This window comes from Mirounga angustirostris, unplaced genomic scaffold, assembly GCF_029215605.1.
Source record: "Mirounga angustirostris isolate CCGP_5_RB_7025 unplaced genomic scaffold, mMirAng1.0.hap1 SCAF_12, whole genome shotgun sequence".
Taxonomy (NCBI): Eukaryota; Metazoa; Chordata; class Mammalia; order Carnivora; family Phocidae; genus Mirounga; species Mirounga angustirostris.
Window position 1 is genome coordinate 5798500 of NW_026991720.1, and position 17806 is coordinate 5816305.

The 17806-nt window shown below is 43.8% G+C and overlaps 1 protein-coding gene across 2 annotated transcripts in view; it reads left to right on the plus strand.

Moving 5' to 3' along the window:
• The window catches only part of RHEB (Ras homolog, mTORC1 binding), a 41736-nt gene that overhangs the window by 15862 nt on the left and 8068 nt on the right, over positions 1 to 17806 (plus strand). Inside the window, exons 2-3 of one of the 2 annotated variants that reach the window (XM_045864023.3) lie at positions 6156 to 6227; positions 12291 to 12358. In XM_045864023.3, the coding sequence (XP_045719979.1) occupies positions 6156 to 6227; positions 12291 to 12358 (140 nt within the window). The remainder of the gene's footprint in view (positions 1 to 6155; positions 6228 to 12290; positions 12359 to 17806) is intronic. The other variant, XM_064575716.1, reaches the window with a different exon arrangement.

Below are 17806 nucleotides of genomic sequence, written 5' to 3' on the forward strand. Positions count from 1 at the left end.
GTGGTGATGATGGCACAGCCCTGTCAATATGCTAAAAACTTAATTATGCTCTTTAAGTGGTTAAATTATATAGTATGTGAATTCTTTCATATTAAAGTTGTTCAAAATCAAAAGGCAAGAGAAGTGTATTCATTTCCCGGGGCAGCTGCAAGAGAGCAACCCAAATGGCAGGTTAGGGGGCTGGAACAACAGACCTTTATCATCTCACAGCTGTGGGCTCAGAAGTCTGAACTCAAGGTGTGACTTAGGGTGATCAGTTAAGTTTGAATTGGTTTCCTGAGGACAGTGCTTTCTTCAGCTTTAGTGTGCAGCTGAATGGGAGTGGAGCTTGTTAATACTCTCGGGAGGTTAGGTTGGGGCTCACTAATTTGCATTTGTAATAGGTTACCCTGGGATGCTTCTGGGACCACATTTCCACTACTATACTGCAGGAGGAAAGGGGGCTCCAGGGAGGATTCCTAAGGCCTTGGGACAGCCAGGGGGAAGGCGGAAAGACCATAGATTGAGAATAGTTGTTAACCAATCTGATTGCAGAATTTTTCTGCAGCTGAGCTCAACAGGCTCACCAAAAGGCAAATGATTAGATTAACATCAGAGGGTTTTTCAAGGAGCCCAGAGAAAGGAAATTGGAGGGTAGACAAGATAGTAGTGGACAGTGATTTATCTTGGGGCTTAAAGTGATAGGCAAAGAAGTGAAACGTGGTGGAGATTGGAGATTCAGGATAGTATCATTTAGAGTAGTATATTTCTGACCTTTGTGACTGCAGCGTGCAGTGAGAAACCCATTTTACATTGTGACCCAGTCATGAATGTTTGATAACTGAAAGAAGAATTTTAATAACTTTATTCTTTGCAGTCCACTCTGGTGTTCTCTTTCTTTAAAAACAGTGCTGATGATGGGGCGCCTGGGTGGCTCAGTCAGTTAAGCATCTGCCTTCGGCTCAGGTCATGATCTCAGAGCCCTGGGATCAAGCCCTGCATCGCATCGGGCTCCCTGCTCAGCAAGGAGTCTGCTTCTCCCTCTGTGCTCGCTCGCTCTCTCAAATAAATAAAATCTTTACTTAAAAAATAAAAACAGTGCTGATCATAGCTCAGTATATTAATTTCATGACCTGGTGGGTTACAGCCCCTGGTTTGAAAACATTGCTTCCAGAGATGTCCTCGATAGAGTCAGAAAGTAAGGGCGCTGGGAGACTGCGCCGTCCTGCTTGTGGTTGGTAAGAGGGAGGTTGCAGGTGTTGGAGGTGGAGTCGTGTGGGAGGGGTGACCAGCCAGTGTTCCATGTGCGCACAAGGTGGCGTGAAGATAATTATCAGTGGCAATACCAGTGAAGCTTTGAAGCTAAACTATTAGCTTATGTATGTGGACAGCGGGGTCCCATAAGGTGATGTTGAGAATTTGAGGTGTAAAGGAAAGCAGTCCTTGGAATGGATTGTGTCCCAGATACATTACATTGTTCCCATTGGACCCTTGTGCCAAATGACTTGACAGACTAGTTGATAGATTGAAACCTACTCCTTCCCATTAGGTCCCAATGAACACGTAACGTGTAAGCTGTTCCATAGTATGCTGGTTGGGGGTGTGAGATGGACATAATATGTAAGAGTAGTGGGGTTTTTTAGGAGAATAATCATGAAAACTAGTTCAGAATTAATCTGAAAGCTCTTAAAGTGTTTTATATACAATGCCTATTTTGCAGTAATCACAAGTGTGAGAAATTTGGTCAACAACCTTGCAGGTATGTCTTCTGTAATGAAAATACCAGGTGAACAAACTTAATGGCCGTATTATCCTTGGCAAGAAATACATAAATGCTGTGTTTACCTGGTAGAAGTTTAGAAGAAACTTACTAAAAATGATCTGTAGGATTTTTTTTTTTAAGTTAAGGTGGCCTTTAGTCTGGCAGAAGACTATTTCGAAGATAGTTGTGGCCTGTTGGGATATATTGTTTTCACACCTTTTAGTACGATGTTATTGTCATAAAAGGAGTAATCCGTGCCTCTCTGTGTATTGATAACACACATCTGGGTACACGCTGCCTTTCAGTTTATTTCAGATCACTCCTGGATTGTTTTCATTCAACATTTCTCCAGAGAGTTGATCTGGAATTTGAGGTCTTCCTCAGGTTGTACAAATTTATGAGCCTACTGAGAGAGAGCATGAAACATCTTCAGGAAATAACTATAGTGTTTCAGAATCTGAGTTTGATGAATGCAGAGGCCAAAGTAAATGTATGACATTATAACGAGGGGAAAATGTTAAAGGTGATGAGGTAAAGAACATCATTTGTACATCAACCGTGCCTCTCGTAGCTGCAAGCGAACTGCACAGAAGCGTGACCTAAGAGCCAAGCTGCTGCTATAGAGGACAACGATGTCCCTGGAAGCCAGAAACTGCTGGAACCAGGACTGGGAACATTATGAGCAGTGGGATTTGTTTACTAAGATTAATATGAAAATTTCAACACTAGTTGTTTAATAATTCTGCTTTTTAATGGAAACAGCAAAAAACCCGCTGTGTCATGTCAGCAAATGTAGTCTTCCTGTCCTTTCTTAATATAAATAATTAATGATCTCCCCTTAGGGGAGAGGACCAGGGAGGAGAGACCCAGGGGAGGCTCAGGCTTTTCTACAGTCCTGCCTCTGCTAATGGATAGTCCCCTTCTCCCAGGATCAAGCTGATTGAGAAAGGCAGTTTGCTCCCTACAGACTAGGGTTTTAAATTCAGGTGTCCCAGTTACTCGTGAAGACGAGAATTTGCCGTCACCCTGCATCCTGATTTGGGTTGGACTACACTGTCTGCTTGTGCTGGAATGATTCTTCGCGTTTTTCAAGTCAAATGTTAATTGAGCCTGCCAAATATTTTCTGCCCTTCATGATGCAAACAAGGAACTCTTTGGATAGGTACCAATAATTATATTTTTAAAACGTGGTCCCCTTGTTTATCTGAAACTCCATTGTTGCACTTAATCTCATGCGATCTTATTTAATGTAACTTTCTTCAGTTTCCTGTGATAACTCCTGAGGTTCTTGTCCCGTCCCTTCACTCCTGGGGTAAGGCCTATCTTTGACAGCTGTGTGTGCCTGCCCTCCCCTTGGGGGGCTTATGTACACCGTACTTAACCCCTTTCTTTCACTATTTTTAATCCAGTTCTACTTTGGAAAATGTGTAAAAATCCTTTTAATCCCTTGTAACTCTTGCCCATTTACCTTCAGAAAAAATTACTGTCTGCTTTCTTCCTTCCCTGTGTCCATTTACAAGCCAGAACCGCCCCCCCTCGTAGCCTACAGAAGGGTTTCAAAAGCCCACCAGAGTGCCTAGAAGTACTCTTCAGAAGCCCCAAAAGAAGTTTCTTCTCTCTCATTAAATTTCTTTTGCTTCAAGCCGTAGCATTCAATGTAAATAAGAATTTTCTTATTCCTTAAACTTAATAGTTTTTTCCTTGCTATTTCATTACATAAAATAGTTTTGCTGTATTTTAAGCTAAATGCTCTTTATGAGCTAGTTTAGATAACGTGGTTTCTTTTGAACACGGTCCCTTTGCAGTGTGTGGGCTCCTGGATGACCCCTGCATCCTGTAGAGCACAGGCAGGCCTGTGGTTGGCTACCAAATACGACAGAACTGTTTCTGAATTCCTGTTGAACTGTGTTTCCTGGTCACGTATGTATATAAAATTGAGATCTTGTGTAGTATCTGGAGTGTATGAGAGTGCCCTTAGGGCATGTGAGTTTTAATTTCAGTCACATGTTCGGAAATGACAGTGTCTGCAGTGCATCCGCCACCACGCTGGTCTCAGTGGGCTAATGAGTTGGAGATAACGTCTGATAACGTCAGGCACTAAAAAGAAACAAAGCAGGATGGCAGTGATCGCTGTGACCGGTAGGGAGTGGGCGCCACCATAGATGGGGCGGTCTTAGCGGAGGCTTCTCTGGTGAAGGGACGTTTGATCCCAGACCAGAATAATGACAAAGTGCGTCATGTGCGGAGATCTGCGGAGATGGCTGAAACAAAGGGACGGGGATGTGAGTGGGGCCTGGGCGGGTCTGGGGAGAGGGGCGGTGGCGGAGAGAGGTTAGGGTGATAGGCAGAGCAGGGCCTGGGCAGGGAGGGCCTGGTGTTGTGGGCCTTGGTTAGGAGTTGGGAATTTATTGTGATTGCAGTGAGGATTTTAAGCAGGGAGGTAACATGTAATTGTCAAAAGCTCTTGGAGGCTGCTTTGTAGAGAATGATTTCAGGTTTTAATAATTCCAGAAACATTTGAGCTGTGTGTTTAACTGCTTGTGAGGAGTAGAATAGGCCTGCCTACTTGGGGGTTTTTTAGTTGTCTCCCCACAGCTCCCGCTCTTAAACTGGTTTATTAATTCATTGATTTCTAAGTATGTAGGGCCTGCCTTTGTTGGGAAAACATGCCACCTGTCAGCTGCCCTCTGCACAGACTGGGGGAGGGCAAGCACAACCTAAACCCCAGGGGCAGAAGGTTCCTGGTACAGCCTCTCTCCCTGAAGATCTTTTGAGATGGAAGTTCAGTGAGATGCAGCAAGCGTGTGGAGCACGTGTTTAAAATTCATAGTGCTCTGAGGGGCCGCCTGGCTGGCTCGGTCAGAAGAGCGTGCGACTCTTGATCTCAGGGTGGGAGATTCAAGCCCCATGCTGGGTGTAGAGATTACTTATAAATAAAATGTTGCGATACCTGGGTGGCACAGTCCGTTAAACAGGCGACTCCTGGTTTCGGCTTGGGTCGTGATCTCAAGGCCGTGGGATGGAGCCCCACATCGGGCTCCACGCTCAGCAGGGAGTCTGCTTGAGATTCTCCCTCTGTCTCTGCCCCTCCCCCCAGCCCCTGTGCTTGCTCGCGCGTGCGCTCACTCTCTCAGATAATTAAATATTTTAAAACCATAGCATCTTTTTAAAATGTGCTCTGAGAATGTACAAGAGAAGAAAGGGTTTGGGGTGAAATTTGGGAGGGACCACTTCTGTCATTTCCTGGACTATTCTTGCACTGTCTTTATAGAGTCCCTTGGTCTAAAGTCCTTGAGTAGAAATTTTAGGTAACGAATAGAGGGGTGAGAACTTAGGGCTCTGGCTCTTGATTTCTTAGCACACAGCTCAATTATTAGCAGTGATTTTGTGAAGTCCAGAACATTTCTTAATTGTCTTCTGTGTGACAGACATCACTAGGCCTTTTGACACTGAATGGTGAAGACAGGATTTCTACCCTCAAGGAGTTTTTTATGTTTTGTTTTGTTTTTTTAAAGATTTTATTTGACAGAGAGAGACACAGCGAGAGAGGGAACACAAGCAGGGGGAGCGGGAGAGGGAGAAGCAGGCTTCCCGCGGAGCAGGGAGCCCGATGCGGGGCTCGATCCCAGGACCCTGGGACCATGACCTGAGCCGAAGGCAGACGCTTAACGACTGAGCCACCCAGGCGCCCCTTCAAGTAGTTTTTAAATAAAGACTTCTGTTACATATTCTCAGTTTCCCCTCTTTAAAAGCTGTACCTGGTAACATTTCTAACAGCCATATATGAAAGAGCCCAAAGAAATAAATCCTGTCTTACTAATTTCTGTATTAAAATTAATATCCACATTTCAGGGACACCAGGGGAAATTAGCTTAACTTTGACCTTATTTCAGAGTTTGTTTACCTTTAGCAGAATATGTGATATGCTTATTGGTCAGTAATATTTGTTAATGGGACAAAAGTGTTTAATTCATAATAGCTTAATTGCTTAAATTCCTCTCGTATAGAGCAAATTCATAAAATTTATTTCCTTTTTAAAATTGCCCAGGGGCGCCTGGGTGGCTCAGTTGGTTAAGCGACTGCCTTCAGCTCAGGTCATGATCCCAGGGTCCTGGGATCGAGCCCCGCATCGGGCTCCCTGCTCCTTGGGGAGCCTGCTTCTCCCTCCCCCTCTGCCTGCCGCTCCCTCTGCTTGTGCTCTCTCTCTCTCTCTCTCTCTCTCTGTGTCAAATAAAATCTTAAAAAAAAATAAAAAAATAAAATTGCCCAGAAGTTAATTAAAAGAGTGTGTTGTGATCCCAGTACTTTCCGTCTCTTCATCTTGTTAGAATGGGGTTTTTTGTAAAATAGTAGAATTAAATTTTTTGTTACTTTAATATGCCAATACATACTGAGCTTTTGCTCTCTTTTATAGGGAAATCCTCATTGACGATTCAGTTTGTTGAAGGCCAATTTGTTGACTCCTACGACCCAACCATAGAAAACAGTAAGTATTGTTTTGAAGGGTTTATAAACTGAGAAGCCTGCATTCTTCACACAAACAGCCATTGTGTGTTCCTGGAGGCTTTGATGGCAGGGCTTATTGGGGTAAACCTATAGATCTCCAACTGGGGTCCCAAAAAGCTTCCAAAAGTTTGATCCAATTCACACCAAATGGGTTTTTATTCAGTGTCCAGATCCCACCATCTAGAAATTGTTACTCAGTTCCATAGGAATCCAGTCCTACAGTGAACCTCCTATCCCAGACTCTGCTTCAGGAAAACAAGAATAGAGAGCACAATCTTTTTTTTCCCCCCTCCTTCTCAACAGTAGCCCTTCTTAAAGATTCCACGCTTGAAAAGAAAGGACGAAAACACTCCAGATCCTTTGTACCTTACTCTTATGGAATCACTAGCCCTTCCCCCACCCCTACCCCCCCAACCCCTTCCAATCCTGAAGAGTTGAAAGAAGGCTGTGGAGAAGTGAGCTATTCTGGGATGGGGAGAGCAGTTGCAGCATGAAAACAAAGATGGCTCTAAAGTCTATTGGCATTTCAGGCCATGTGCAGAAAACACCAGAGAACAGGACCAGCCACAACCTTTACCTTGTCCGCTTTCAATCCGTGGTTTCAGAATCTTCCTGAAGGATTCTAGGACCATGAGAGTCTTGATTCTAGGATCATGGAAGAAAACCTGAAGCATTTCATCTAGGGAGGCTGGTTTGTTGGAAGCTGGTCTTGTTTCAAGCGATCTTAAAACCCTAAGTAGACCCTAGAACCAGTCGTCTCAGATTCTTGATACCTGGACTTAACCCAGGATTGGTCACCAGGAACATACACATTTAAACATGGGATTCTTCAAAACCTGATGGGCATATTAGACATGAAGCTGACTTAATAGTCAGGTTCATACACTTCAGCAACTAGATTTGTAGACCTCACCTGCCCAGAGCTTGCAAGAGAGACTTCAAAAGAGGCTTACAACAGGGAGTTGACAAACTATGGCCTATAGGTCAGAAAGACCCACTGCCCTTTTGTACAGTGCATGCACAAAGAATGGTTTTTATTTTTTTTAATAATTAAAAAAGTCAAAAGCATGGGGTGCCTGGGTGGCTCAGTCGTTGAGTGTCTGCCTTTGGCTCAGGTCATGATCCCGGGGTCCTGGGATTGGGCCCCGCATCGGGCTCTCTGCTCAGCGGGAGGCCTGCTTCTCCATCTCCCACTCCCCCTGCTTGTGTTCCCCTCTCTGTGTGTCTCTGTCAAATAAATAAATAAAATCTTTAAAAAAAAAAAAAATCAAAAGCAGAATATTTGTGACCTGTGAAAGTTACGTGAATTTCACATTTCAGCGTCCATAAATAAAGTTTTATTGGAACACAGCCATGTGCATTCATTCATACAGTGTCTGTGGCTGCTTTTGTTCTACAATAGCAGAGTTGTTGAATACTTGGAACAGAGACTGTTTGGCCCTTTACAGGAAGAGTTTGCCCACCTCTGACTTAAAATATGCACCTATCCTTCATGTCCCAGTATTCTGGTGGCAAGGAAGCCTGTTGGTTGCTAACCCGACTCGGGGAAGACCCGGGTTTGAAAGTAACCTCTGTTGGTATCTGGAAAGGAGGAGTCCTGACTACATACACATCCTGTGTTGATTTGTTTGGCTGTCACTTACAGAATAGTAGGTATGCCAGTGGGAGGAGCAGATTCATTTGAATGCTACATGAACAAGTTTGGTTTTCTCTCCGTTGGAATAGGAACACAAGAAAATTGTGGTCATGGCCTTAATATTTGCTATATGTAACTGTTTAGAATTGTGTGTCCTTAAAGAGAGATAAGGCTCATTTGGGCATTTTATTCATAGAAGAGTAGAATATAGTTTTCTTGGTAGGCCCTGCTCATAAAAGTGGTTCTTACAATTGTGTGTCGTTGTACCACTTAAAGTTGAGGTGGAGGGAAAGTCGTGGTGTTGTATATAAATAGATTTTCTTTATATGTAAGTAGTCAATCCAGTGAATGTCCAGCTTTCTTACCTTGATATTGTCGCAGAAATTGAATGAGGTGACCCTACTTTGAAGGCTGTCGACATCATCTTTAACTGTGTTTTTAATGTTCCCTATCTAATACTTAGTGTTCAGTAATAGACTTTTTCATCTCAAAAATGGACTAAAAATATTTATTAAAGTCTTTAGGCAGGAGCGAAATGAATATCAGGGTAGATGAATGGCTTAAAAGTTCATGAGGCATATGCAGACATGAGTTTCTGTTTACCATGCTTCTGACCATCTAACCAAGGCAGAAATCCTTCCTCCACCTTATTCTCCTCTGTTTGGTCAAAAACACTGTTCAGTGATTACAGGGAATGAGAAATGGAACGGTTGTCGTAAGCCTGTTGCTAACAAATGAATGGATGGTTTTAAGAAGCACCGCATTCGGGCGCCTGGGTGGCTCAGTTGGTTGAGCGACTACCTTCGGCTCAGGTCATGATCCTGGAGTCCCGGGATCGAGTCCCGCATCGGGCTCCCTGCTCGGCGGGGAGTCTGCTTCTCCCTCTGACCCTCCCCCCTCTCGTGCTCTCTCTCATTCTCTCTCTCTCAAATAAATAAAATCTTTAAAAAAAAAAAAAAGAAGCACCGCATTCTGTAAATCTGGAAATAATCCGGTAATTATTTTACACTTAACTTTATAACCTAGAACAAGTGGTTCATAACAGACATTCAGTGGTGACACAGCTCTATGAAGCATCACCACAAAAGCAAAAATTCTGGGTCTGTGTCACCTTTTAAAATGGGATATAAGAAAATAACATCAATAAAACCATGTATTTTCTAGTTTGGGGAAATTTTTATACCAAAAATACTGCCTACGCAAATGTGCTTTTATTATCTACTGTATTGTTAATCTAACAACTCAATACAAACCAAATTGCTATGGTGAAATTTAGTAGCAGTAGTTTATAAATTAAGGAGGAATAGCAATTTACAACTTCTGCCATCTCAAGGTGGTATTGTTGATGCACTAATAAACCTTCCCAGAAAATTGGAAAGTTCTAATTAGGAGCTTTGCAGCATTATCAAGCATTGCATGGTGGGTGGGCTTCTCAGTAGGATATGAATTAGGAGTCCTCAATACACTTTAGTAACACAAATCTTACTTTATGAATTTCAAGTTTTAGAAATCTATTGTCTTGCTTATTTTAGTAGGCTTTACTAGTAAGTAGCTATTAGTCTGCTCAGGGCAATTTCAGGATTTTCTGTTGGAAATTGGATTAATTTCTCTAGTGATTGAAAAAGGGAGGGGGAGGGAGAGAGGGTTCGAGGAAAGTGAGACGAGGAGAAAGCCAGCTTTTTGCTGCTGCAGGAGGTTGAACACAGCACGCAGAAGAATTGGTTCCTAGTTTATGGAACTGACAGATCTCTTATTACACTTCCTTTTTTTTCTACAGTAATAAGAAGAGGCAGTTTTCCGTGACAGATGGAAGGGCCTCGATTTCATTTTACTGCTGTGCGTTGGAGGATTTACATCCTTTTTATGTGCAAGAATATACTAAAACATTGATTAATAATTTTATTTCTTACATCTTATGTACAATTACACGTCCTCCCTTTTTACTCTAAGCTCGTGGCCAGTATTTCTCCCGTCTCCTTGGCTGAGTCTTCATCATCTGGACCTGGCAGCGTAGGGTGCCCGTGGGATCCGACATCAGGCTCAGGCTTTCTCTCTGCTTGGTCACCAGCGATCAGCCCCTCTCTCCGGGAATTTGCTGGTCTCACAGTAGCCCCAGCCCCACCCTCTGCCCCAAACTCTGGGCTTTTTTATTTAGCTGCCCTCACTTCCCCTTGGGTGTAGGCTTCTTCGTTTCCGTCCTCCCCCATCCCCAGTGCTCCTCCCCCAGGCTTTCCCGAATTGGTAAATGGCGATTCATAGGTCTCCTTGCTCAGACCAAAAACCTTGGGAGGTGTCCTGCCTCTCCATCCTCTCACACCCTACTTCCAGCCAGTCAGAGATCCTTCTGGGCTCTACCTTTGACTACACCCAGAATTCCACCCTGGCTCTCCACTCCTCTCTGCCCCACTGATCCAGACCACTGTCGTCTTCAGATCCCCAGTCTGTATAGGCACTGTACTATGGGCTCCCACCAGTGGCCTCTGTCCGCTCTTGTCCATTTCTGTTACAGCATAGTTAGAGCCATCTCTTTTAAATATAAATCAGACCAGGTTACTCCCCTACTTAAAACCCTTGGTTTCCCATCACATTTAGAATAAAACTCTGAAGTCCTTACCATCTCCTATAAGGTCTTCTGCCTCCTCCCCAACCTGATTACCTGTCCACTACTGTCTCAGCCTCTGCTGTGCCGACCTTCTTGCTTTTTCTCATGGCGCTTTGTCATTCGCTGTTTGATCTCCGCCTGGATGCTCCTCTCCCAGAGAAGATGACTGACAGTGTCTGGGTCTGCCTTCCTTCCCCGGGGCTGGAAGCTCACTGAGGTCAGCTGCAGTATTTCGAGAGCACCCAGAACAGTGCTTCTGGGGATAATAGGTACTCAAGAAATAAATCTTGCATGAATGAATGATGTTTTCATAGTAATTACATTCTACTTCATAACCACAATTACTTAGTTCTAATTGGAGGTTACTTGTTCTATTGCTCACCGCTGTTACGTCCGTAATTTTCACCAAGTCTAAAATGCACATTTTGGGCTTACCTGAGTAAGGTGTCGAGGCAGGTATTCCCACAGGAATATCATGACTGCCCCCTGGCTGACAGTGATCGAAAGCGCAGTCAATGCAAGATGCATCCCAAGTTCAGAGAGGTTGCAATGTGGGGGAAAAAAATACAGTAGAATTTTTTCTTAGAATTGACGAAACCGAATATATTGGGTACTCCCTATCTTGAAATACTTGGATTCAGTTTTCATCTGATTTAATTATTCCCTAAAGTGGTCGTTTCCATCAAAGGCACAAGAATGAAAGTGTGGCAACCAGCTTGGGTGGCCTGGTCTGTGATTTTTGCCCACCTGCTTCCCGCACCCCTGCTTGCACTAGGAGGCTACGATGCTAGCATGAGCATCCCTTTCTCTCCCTGTGGAACTCAGCATTCAGATAAGATCTCTCTGTATCCCCCTTGTCACTTAAAGTTTTCTCTCCTAGTATTCCTGTGTCTGTTTCTGCTTTCCTTTTTGGCTGTGGGAGACCGTGGGCAACAGTGGGTCCTCTCCCAGCCGTGCAAGGGATAGATTCTGCTGCACAGTTCTAGTCAAGTAGAGTGGGCAGCCAGGAGATTGGAGGACGCATGTCTGAAACAAATGGCTGGGACTGGGAATGCAGAAGACATCAGTTCCCCTTTCGTTGCCAGGGTTCCAGATGGTTACACTTTAATAATCTGTTACTATTAATAGTTCTTTCCTCTTTTGTCTGCATTTGTTTGAAGTCTATCTCCTCAGAATTCTGAATTGACTTTTCCGGAAGTTACTTGAGTCTGGTTTTTTTTTTCCCCCCTTGGTAGGGAAAAGAAGTTGTCACAAAATTGCTTGGATCCTTAAGCTGAGTGGGCATGATGGCTTCACGCAGAACACCTGTTCCATTGCTGTTTTATCTGTCAATAAAATTGTTAATTTTTTTATGTACTGAAAGTTCTCAACACTGCAGTTAATATTGGCTCTTTGTGCTCTGACACCAGACTTCCTATAAATTAATGAAAAGTTTTGTGCTTTGGGTTCATTCTAGATCTCAAACTTAATGTCGTGTATCTCACTTTTTCACAAGAGGAAGGCTTAGCCATAGATAGAGCACTCAAATGCCTTATAGGATACGAATTGTTGCCTCATTTCAGTTCCTTTGATAAAGGTTCAAGGCGTACTAAACCTTGATTTTCATCAGTCAGCCAGTATTTCTTAGTTAAATTGTGGAAGTGGGGAAGAATCTGTAAACTCGGGGTGATCTGTTCCATTTTGTTTTATGGGATCTTTTTATGAACTTATTAGGGACTCTGCTTAGTTGGTCATCAGTGTTCAAGCTTTAAGTGATCTAAAGTCAACTTTTTAAACTAATATTTAATTCCTTTTATTCCCTGTAGCTTTCACAAAATTGATCACAGTCAATGGACAAGAATATCATCTTCAACTTGTCGACACAGCAGGGCAAGTAAGTCTCTAGTGTCTCAATCTTCTCGCTGTCCTTCTGTCTGGCAGTCCCGGCCCCACCATCGATGCTTCAGCACAACAGCAATGCCAAGGAAACCCTTTGGGGTTTATTAACGGGCTGTCTACCAAGACATTTATGGCAGTTTTTCCAAATCATTAACTTGCTCTTCTACTTTAGAATTGTGTGAAATATACTCATAGCATTGGGAAGGTTTGTATTTATCCGTAGGATAGTGTATTTCCGTTTTGTAAACTTGCGTTCTATATCAGGATCCTATTAGTACTTTTTTCTTCCTTTCTAATATGTATGTTACATCAAGACAAAAGTAAGTCTTTTCCCGAGGAAAGGCATGAGAAAGGTATAGGGCAGAAAGGAGCTGGTTTATTGATAGGTCACATGATTACTAGATTAGGGAGTGTAGATTTGATTTGTAGATAGTAGGTAATTGCCAAAGATTAAATAACCAAAAAAATAAAAATAAACCAACACCATAGTCACAGTTTAACATAGTAGGGATTTGAGGAATGGAAGACCAAGGGAATTGACTAGAAGCAGTGGGTGAAAGAAGTTCAGAGAACTTGAAGAGTACAAACAAACCCCTTAACCCTGATGGCTAAACTTCCCCATTCCCATGGCGCCCAGTCCAGCCTTTACTAGAAACCATTCTGTTGGGCTGAATCTGTTAAACAGCTGCTGGATGTGGGGATGTTGGTCTCTGAGTCCTTCCTTGCATTTTACAATCGACAAAGGATCAGACTAGCAGGAGGGTGCGTGTAGTGTAATCTGGTCTGCCATGTTAAATGGAGGCTTTTCTTCTGGAACCTGGGGAGATTGAGATAGACCTAGAATGGTGTGGCCTTCTTATGGGTTTGGAATGAACTCCCTCTGCTTTATGTTTTGAAGTGAACACAGAAGCAAAGTGTAGCCCCCTAGTGAGCAAGAAAATAGTTATATTGAGGGGGGTGAGCACTGAAGAAACCCTGGAGTTTCAATTCTGGAAGCTTCAAAGAAAATAAATGGGATGTGTATATCATAGAGATCTACCACGTGTCTCCCCCGCTCACCCTACACATGCCCCCTGGTGATGGGTGTAAGGGGCTTCCGTCACCAGACCTCACGATGGCTGTCTTAGAGCTGAGCCGTCCTAGGCTCTTACTCTGCAGGTACCTGTCAGTGACAGAAAGGGGGTATGGAGCTTAAAGGAACAAGGGGAGCAGGAGAAGTCTTCATAGGAGAATGAGGATGTGGAGGACACAGCTTATTTTAGAAGTTACCATAGAAGAGCCTCTGGGATAAGACATTGTATTGGATTCTCAGAGTTTGTATCTTTTATGGTTAAGGTGACTGTAATTTATTGCCTAAAACAAGACACTTTTAAGAGTGAAGGGAGCCCTGGTAATAATTATGCTGGGACAGCAGGTGTTAAACGGTAGTGTCCTGGGCGAAGAAATACGGCCACATCATTCATAGTGGGCCTCTGACATCATCAAGATTTGGGTTTGCTTTTTATATCTTCATTTTGAATTTTCATTAAGATTCTGGAAAGTGGGGATGAGGATGTAAATTGGCAAATCACTTTTATGTGACGTTATTGTAGAAGTACATTTTGTAGTAGGCCAGGAGGAGAACCAGTATTTCAGAGTTGTTGGAATGTGGATCTGCAGTCACGCTGCTGGGGCTTGAATCCTGGGTTTTTTTACTAACCAGCTGACCTTGAGAAAGTTATGAACCTTTCTGTGCCTCAGATTCTTCTTCCGTAAATTGGCGATGTAGTGCCTGCCTTCACAGGACTGTCGCATGGTCTAGAGTGGATGTGTGAGTTTCACGAGGATTTGGTCCTTATTTGTAGATCTTTGATGCTTCTAAGGCCAGAGGAGTGCCTAGCATGGCAACTTGATGTTGATGTTAACAAGACACTGAATGGAACAGTGAGGGTGTCGCTTATACTTGGAGTAGAGCTGTCCTTGAAAACATTTTTCTGGAGAGAAAATTTCTTTATGTTGACTCCTTATCAAAATAGAAGATGTGTTCCTCTAGGGTTCTGTTTTGCTCTAAAGTCTGAGTGTACACTGGAGCATCACATGCCTTTAACTGTTTTGATGACAGAATAATAAAGGATGCCCCCCCTCCAAAGAAGCAGAGATCTCGGGGAGTGAGTGTATGGTGTGAGGGATGGCAAAGGCAAGGTCAGTGACTAGCTCTGCCTGTCTTGCTCTTACGGCCAGATAAGAATAGTTAGAGAATTTTTGCACAGAATATTTCAGTTGGGAGACTATGGAATAGAAGGTCATGTTCGTATCTGTGATCCGTGATTATGCGATGCGCGCACTTCCTTGTGCTGTAGAACCACGTACACCTCGTTCGGTAGCAACTGGATGAGATGTCGCATTTACAGCTGCTCCAAGAGCTGTTTCTAAAATTGGATTCTGGGGCCGCTGGCTGGCTCAGTCGTTAAGCGTCTGCCTTCGGCTCAGGTCATGATCCCAGGGTCCTGGGATCGAGCCCCGCGTTGGGCTCCCTGCTGAGCAGGCAGCCTGCATCTCCCTCTCCCACTCCCCCTGCTTGTGTTCCCTCTCTCGCTGTGTCTCTCTCTGTCAAATAAATAAATAAAATCTTTAAAAATAAAAATAAATAAATAAAAAATAAACTCTTTGGTCCACAACTAGATTATGGAGGGTCTTGCATTTAGATTTTTTTTTTTCAAATAACAGTTTTATTGATGGGGCGCCTGGGTGGCTCAGTCGTTAAGCGTCTGCCTTCGACTCAGGTCATGATCCCAGGGTCCTGGGATCGAGCCCCGCGTTGGGCTCCCTGCTGAGCAGGCAGCCTGCATCTCCCTCTCCCACTCCCCCTGCTTGTGCGTGCGCTGTCAAATAAATAAATACATCTTTAAAAAAAAAAAAGAAAATCATTAAAATTAAAAAAGAAAAGAAAATTGGATTCCGCTGGGCTGGGGCTGAGACCCCCAGTGGCGGGGGAGATGATGAAGAAAGGACAGATCCTGTCACCGCCATCTAGAGCACATTTGTTCACTGGTGTACACGTTTTAGGAGTAAAACTGTAGCAACATATGATGGCAAATCCTATTTACTTAGTAGTTTATATCGTAGCTGGTTTCATTGCCCAGCAAGGGATGATGATGAACATAGTTAAATACAGGTCGATTATTTTTAGTTTGCATGAAAGATTTTGTTTGGGCCAAATTTAAGTAGACTCTGACAAGTGACTCAGTGGCAGTCGTGTTTATAATGTCAAATCCCCCCTTTTAAAACAAGTATTAAATTACAGTTTTTTAAAAATAGTACTAAATAGGGGCGCCTGGGTGGCTCAGTTGGTTGGGCGACTGCCTTCGGCTCAGGTCATGATCCTGGAGTCCCGGGATCGAGTCCCGCATCGGGCTCCCTGCTCGGCGGGGAGTCTGCTTCTCCCTCTGACCCTCCCCCCTCTCATGCTCTCTATCTCATTCTCTCTCTCTCTCTCAGATAAATAAATAAAATCTTAAAAAAAAATAGTACTAAATGCACATGTTACAGAAATAAAATAGCGCAAAACGGTAAATAGTAAAACTGCGGGCTTTCCCCGTCCGGCGGCATTAGCTCCACCCTCCGAGAGCAGCCCCATCACCGGTCTATGGAATGTGCTTCCCGGATATTGTCTGCATGAACGTACAGATAGAGTTGGGGTTTCTTTCTTTTTCTCGCTTGAAGTAAGGTATCTCCGTGTCTCCATCCTGGAGGTGATCCCACAGCCATACACACGCCGCGGTTTTCCGCCGCGTGGCTGCATGACCCGTGTCGCTTGGCTACGGCCCACTCGGACGACTGATGGGCCCGGACGTGGTTCCCAGCCTCGCTGCCGCCGGCGGGGGCCCGGGCCGTCAGCGTCTTGCGTCATTTGGGGCCGTGCGCGCGCGCGAGAGCACGTCCCCGGCCGGCAGTTACGTTCTCGCCCGCGAGGAGCGGGTGCGCGCTCTCGCCCGCACGCGCATGTGCGCAGTGTCTTCGCGAATCTCTTGTTAGTGCCGCCCCAGTGGGTGAGGGAGAGTATCCCGGTTAATAAGTACTGTTTTTCTCGTGAAGGAGTTTGAGCGTGTTTTCCTGTTGGAGGGCATTTGTGTCTCCTCCCCTGGGAGTTCTCCTGTCCGTGCACTTTGCCCTTCTTCTCTTGGGCGGAGCGTCTTGGCTTATTGGTTTGAGAGACCCCTTCATAATGCGCAGAAAATCAGCTTTGTATGTGACGTGAGCCGCAAGGTTTTGGTTTGAAAGGTTTTTAGTCATGAAGAACTTTCTCATTTTCATCTAGTTGAATTTATTAATCTCTTTTCGACTGATACTATTCTTTTTTTTGAGAGCGAGAGAGAAAGCACGAGTGGGGAAGGGGAGAGGGAGACGCAGACTCTCTGCTGATCAGGGAGCCCGACGTGGGGCCCCATCCCAGGATCTGGAGATCACAGCCTGAGCCCAAGGCAGTCACTTAACCAACTGAGCCACCCAGGCGCCCCCCGTGATACTTCCTAACTGGTGGCGGTTTGCACCACGCCTCTGAAATACGATGACTCTCTTCTTTATTTCCCTGTCTTCTCTTCAGGGAAAAGGTGGTTTGAACTCTGGATATACTGCAGCTCAGCTGGCGACTAAAATCATTTGGAATTTTGTTTTTAATCTGGGTTTAAAGACCTCTCATTCCATTAACAAAAATGCATTCTCAGAGTTTAACACTAAAATGAACTCAATTTAATGAAACTGATAATGAAAACAAAGGTTTTATTTTGCAAATGTGGTAAGCCCTGAGATGTAGAAACGCTGTCTTCTGATGAATGATTACTATTGATGATATCAAAGAGCTGAGAGTAAAACTTAATTTTCCTTTGATTTTTATTTTTTAAAGATACTTTATTACTATGGTAAATAGCAATAATTTGGGGCAGTAATTCAGGGCCATCATGAACATTAGTTGTAACCATACTGTGGAATTGCAAAGTTAACAGAGACAGTTACTTGATATAATGATGGTTTGACCTGATTTTCTATAATAGTGCTTAGGATAAGTGGCATGTTGATAATTATATTTCAACAGAGAATAAAATGTTTTATACCAGGCAGTGGCATTGTCCTAAAACAATTAGTATGCTTTAATAATTAGCAGCTTAGTATGCTAATTAGACCTTTAGTATGCTTTAATAATTCTAAAGCTGAGTTTTGAGTTTCCTAAAGCTGCTTTATGAAACTGGGTACTGATACATTGTTATGTAATGTGTACCTTTGTTTTTAATTCCTAAACTTGCTCAATAAATAACTGTTTGATCCTCAGAAGTCTGGGTACACCCGGTCTAGCGTTTTGATTTTCTCCTCTCTCCTCGCCCTCTCAAGTGCTGGGGACAACCCACTAACGACCAATAGACTGGCACTCCGGCCGTTGTGACTTACACGCAGAGAATAGGTTTAGTGA